General features: G+C 42.1%; 1 protein-coding gene across 1 annotated transcript; it reads left to right on the top strand.

The window, feature by feature from the left end:
* The first annotated feature begins 6 nt into the window (after positions 1–6).
* Positions 7–4,275, top strand: atp6v1g1 (ATPase H+ transporting V1 subunit G1). Its single transcript, XM_042515029.1, has 3 exons — positions 7–102; positions 2,146–2,246; positions 3,549–4,275. The coding sequence occupies exons 1-3, from the start codon at positions 21–23 to the stop codon at positions 3,720–3,722; spliced, it is 357 nt and encodes a 118-aa protein (XP_042370963.1). The 5' UTR covers positions 7–20; the 3' UTR covers positions 3,723–4,275.
* The last annotated feature ends 380 nt before the right edge of the window (positions 4,276–4,655 follow it).

Here is a 4,655-nt window from a genome sequence, read left to right as displayed (position 1 = left end):
AAGCTCCTCCGGTGTCCGTCATGGCCAGCCAGTCTCAGGGGATCCAGCAGCTGCTGCAGGCGGAGAAGAGAGCGGCGGAGAAGGTGGCGGAGGCCCGCAAACGTGAGTAGGAGAGGCGGCCTGCGGGCCCGCGGGGCCCCGGAGCTCCGCCGGCGGGTTCAGACGGAAACGTCCAGACGGCAGCGTTTGGTTCTAAAAACGTTCTCAGGATGTTACACTGCAACGTGTTAGCGCATCCGGTTTTCTAATGTTCTCTGAGCGTTCCTCTTAACGCTCAGAGAACATTATCTGTAAACGTCGAAATATCAGATGTCGTTAACGCGTGACATCGTGTTTTCAGTAGTAAAGCTGTGTAATCTCAGGCCTCAACAACGCGTCCTGAATGTTCTCCCTTTGTTCTCATGTAACATTGTGGGAACGTTTGATGAAGCTCATTCTGTGATCTGACACCCAAACGTCCTCAGAGCGTTTCAGCTCAAACGTCTCAGTCAGCTTGAACTCACAGGAACATGACCTGAAACGACGAACGTCCTTAAAACGTTCTCTGAATGTTAGATTAAAACGTTTTCTTACAAACATTAGAACAACCTGCAGGGAACGTTTCTGAAAAAACTCTGTCTGAAAGATGCATTTCCAAAAAATCCCGAAATGATGGCAGGTCTCAGTGACAGGTGTGTGTGTGTGTGTGTGTGTGTGTGAGAGAGAGAGAGAGTGTGTGCGTGCGTGCGTGCGTGCGTGCGTGCGTGAGTGTGCAGAGTCACATGTTTTAACTGTCACATGACCACAGGGCTTTTCTTCCTCAGTGAACAAAGACAGATGATTTTGATTTTATGTCCAGGAGTTTTTGGGATGAAGCGTGTTAAAGTGGTCACACATGACGCTGCTCATGCTTCAGCCGTGTTCACGTGTTTCGGAGCATGTTTCCTAAATCCGTCAGAAGCTGAGGTGTTTTTTGGTTTCATGCTCAAACAGTGAGAACAGCAGGGCTGAGATCTGTTAAATTTGGGTTTTTGTGTTTGAAGTTTGGTCAGAAGAATAAAGAGATTAATGACAGAAGATGTTTCACCGTCACCTGAACAGAAACCAAACAACCATTTTCTAGATTAAAACCAGAGTCAGTATTATCAATAATCTCATTGATCACACTGCCAAAATAAGAGCTGTCCTATAAATAAAAGTTCAGCTGACGGTGTATGAGTCAGCCGCTGAGCATCATGGGACATGCTGGCCGCGTCATGTGACACAGAGTCAGACGGAGATGATGTGATCAGATCGGACTGCACTCATCAATCAGCGATCTAATCAATCAATCTGCGACGCTCAGACGCCCAAGTGTGGACAAAATAATAAAAACATCTCATTTGGTTCCTCGTCTGCCCGGAAACGGTTCACGCGTCGACCCGCCTCCGAGAAGAACGACGGCGGCCGTAAACGTTTGAAGATCCAATAAAACGTTCTGTTTTTGCAGTTTCTGGCTGATAAACGGGGCCGTTTTGGAGGTTTTTAAAGAAAACATAAAGCTCCAAACCCGTGGGTCCATCAAAAGAAATAAAGATTGCCAAAAGCAAATTTCCAACATCTTTTTATTGATTTTATAGAATATTATAAGAATACAAAAATGAACACAAGTCGCAAATGCACAAAAACAACAGCAAACAAAAAGCAAAACCACAATTTAAAAAAAATAAAGAGAGAAAAGAAAACAGAAGGAATCATAAAAACAAACAAAAACAATAGTTACTAATAGTTTTCCAACTTTGTGAAACAATAAAAAGTTTGACATAAAAAATGTGTGAAGGAAGAGCAGACTGCCAACTGTTCAGAGAAAACCCATCTGCACTAATACTTGAAGAAACAACATTGTCCATCTGTCTCTGGTGTGTCTCTGATGTCTCTGTCTCTGGTGTGTCTCTGATGTCTCTGTCTCTGGTATGTCTCTGGTGTGTCTCTGATGTCTCTGTCTCTGGTATGTCTCTGGTGTGTCTCTGATGTCTCTGTCTCTGGTGTGTCTCTGGTGTGTCTCTGTCTCTGGTGTGTCTCTGGTGTGTCTCTGTCTCTGGTATGTCTCTGGTATGTCTCTGGTATGTCTCTGTTGTGTCTCTGGTTTGTCTCTGATGTCTCTGTCTGTCTCCATTGTGTCTCCAGGTAAGAACCGTCGTCTGAAACAGGCTAAAGAAGAAGCTCAGGCTGAGATCGAACAATATCGACTGCAGAGAGAGAAAGAGTTCAAGACCAAAGAGGCTGCTGTACGCACTACTACACTACAATACTGCACTACTGCACTACAATACTGCACTACTGCACTACAATACTGCACTACTGCACTACAATACTGCACTACAATACTGCACTACTGCACTACAATACTGCTCTACTGCACTACAATACTACACTACAATACTGCACTACTGCACTACAATACTGCACTACTGCACTACAATACTGCACTACAATACTGCACTACTGCACTACAATACTGCTCTACTGCACTACAATACTGCACTACAATACTGCACTACAATACTGCACTACAATACTGCACTACTACACTACAATACTACACTACAATACTGCACTACAATACTGCTCTACTGCACTACAATACTGCACTACAATACTGCACTACTGCACTACAATACTGCACTACTACACTACAATACTGCACTACAATACTGCACTACTGCACTACAATACTGCACTACTGCACTACAATACTGCTCTACTGCACTACAATACTGCACTACTGCACTACAATACTGCACTACTACACTACAATACTGCACAATACAATACTGCACTACAATACTGCACTACTACACTTATACTGCACTACAATACTGCACTACTACACTTATACTGCACTACAATACTGCACTACTACACTTATACTGCACTACAGTACTGCACTACTACACTTATACTGCACTACAATACTGCAATACTGCACTTATACTGCACTACTACACTTATACTGCACTACTGCACTACAATACTGCAATACTGCACTTATACTGCACTCCTACACTTATACTGCACTACTGCACTTATACTGCACTACTGCACTACAATACTGCAATACTGCACTTATACTGCACTCCTACACTTATATTGCACTACTGCACTTATACTGCACTACAATACTACACTACTACACTCATACTGCACTACAATACTACACTACTACACTTAGACTGTACTACACTACAATACTAGTTCACTTAGCTACACAGCTACACTTACAATACTACTACACCATACTACACTCTACTACATTATACAACACTATAGTATACTTTACTGTAGTCTTCTATACTACACCGTACCACACTACTACACTACAATACAAAACACTGCTACTCTACATCACTACACTATATTATACTACACTGCACCGTACTTTACTCTGTTGTACTATACTTTATTACACCGTACTTCACTGCACTACTCTTATGTTTTTTGTTTTTTATTCTCTCCAGTTTTTGAAGAATTTTTTGTGCGATATTTAATTCACTTCTAATATTTCACTGTTATTTCTATTTTTTATTTAGGCCCTCGGTTCCCATGGCAACAGTGCGGTTGAGGTGGACCGCGACACGGCCGAGCGAATGGGTCGTATACAGGCCAGTTACCGTGGTAACCGGGAGGCAGTTCTGGGCGAGCTGCTGCGTCGCGTGTGTGACATCCAGCCCGAGTTTCACGCTAACTACCGCGTGGCTGGCTGAGGGGCGGGGCCACAGCGCCAGGAGGGGGCGGGGAAAACAGAAGAGTCACGCATATTAGCAACATTAGCTTGATTAGCTTCAATCAGCCCAAAATGACCTGTTTTATATTGGAGGTGTCTTCCTGTTTTCCTGCTCTGAGCGCCACCGCCATTGTTGATAAATGTTGTTACTGTGTTGATGTTTACAAAATATTTTTATTTATCAGATTTAATGCTTCGAATCTTTCCTGGATCTAACAAAATAAAAGCACAGGAAATCAGCCAATCGGGCATCGGTTTAAGTAATCTGTTGACATCAGACGAGACGGCTGATTGGTTGTTTTTCTCTGCACTCTCTCCTCCAATCAGGACTCTCGACTCCTTTCTGTTCTCTGACCCGATTGGCTGAAGAAAGTGGAAAGGCTTTTATTGTGGAACTCTTGTGCATTTCCTGTGTGTGTTCATGTGACTTCCTGTTTACGTTGTTGACCTGATGACTTTTGTTGTGTCTGAAGTGATGATGATGATGATGATGATGAAAAACAAACAAAACATTAAAGTAACTGTTGATTGGCTGAAGCTGTGTGAGGCTGCTCTGTGATTGGCTGAAGCTGTGTGAGGCTGCTCTGTGATTGGCTGAAATTGAGAAATCACCTGAACAGTCCCTAATGCTGTTCTTAAAAAATGCTTATCGGTGTTTAGTGAAAATACAAATGAAAAAACTGCCTACACAAACAAAGTTCAAGTATATTTCAAAATGTTCTGCATATTTAGTATGCGTTTAGCGTTTTTAAAAATTGTTGCCACTTGTAAAAAAAACCCAGTTTTTTAACTGATATATTTTCAATATTTAGTTCATTTTATTCACATTTAGCAAAATTTTCACACAAAAGAGACATATTTGATTAAAAATATGTTAATATGTGAAAGAAATTTTGGTTTGAAAATATGGACA

This window comes from Plectropomus leopardus, unplaced genomic scaffold (assembly GCF_008729295.1).
Source record: "Plectropomus leopardus isolate mb unplaced genomic scaffold, YSFRI_Pleo_2.0 unplaced_scaffold1743, whole genome shotgun sequence".
Classification (NCBI taxonomy): domain Eukaryota; kingdom Metazoa; phylum Chordata; class Actinopteri; order Perciformes; family Serranidae; genus Plectropomus; species Plectropomus leopardus.
Note: the sequence above shows the minus strand (reverse complement) of the source record. Positions and strands in the feature narration are given on the sequence as shown.

Excerpts from the sequence above, each read along its gene's own strand:
- atp6v1g1 (XM_042515029.1), top strand. The coding sequence starts at position 21 with ATGGCCAGCCAGTCTCAGGGGATCCAGCAGCTGCTGCAGGCGGAGAAG. Across the intron at positions 103-2,145 it reads GGTGGCGGAGGCCCGCAAAC|GTAAGAACCGTCGTCTGAAA; the intron begins GTGAGTAGGAGA and ends TTGTGTCTCCAG. Across the intron at positions 2,247-3,548 it reads TCAAGACCAAAGAGGCTGCT|GCCCTCGGTTCCCATGGCAA; the intron begins GTACGCACTACT and ends TTTTTTATTTAG.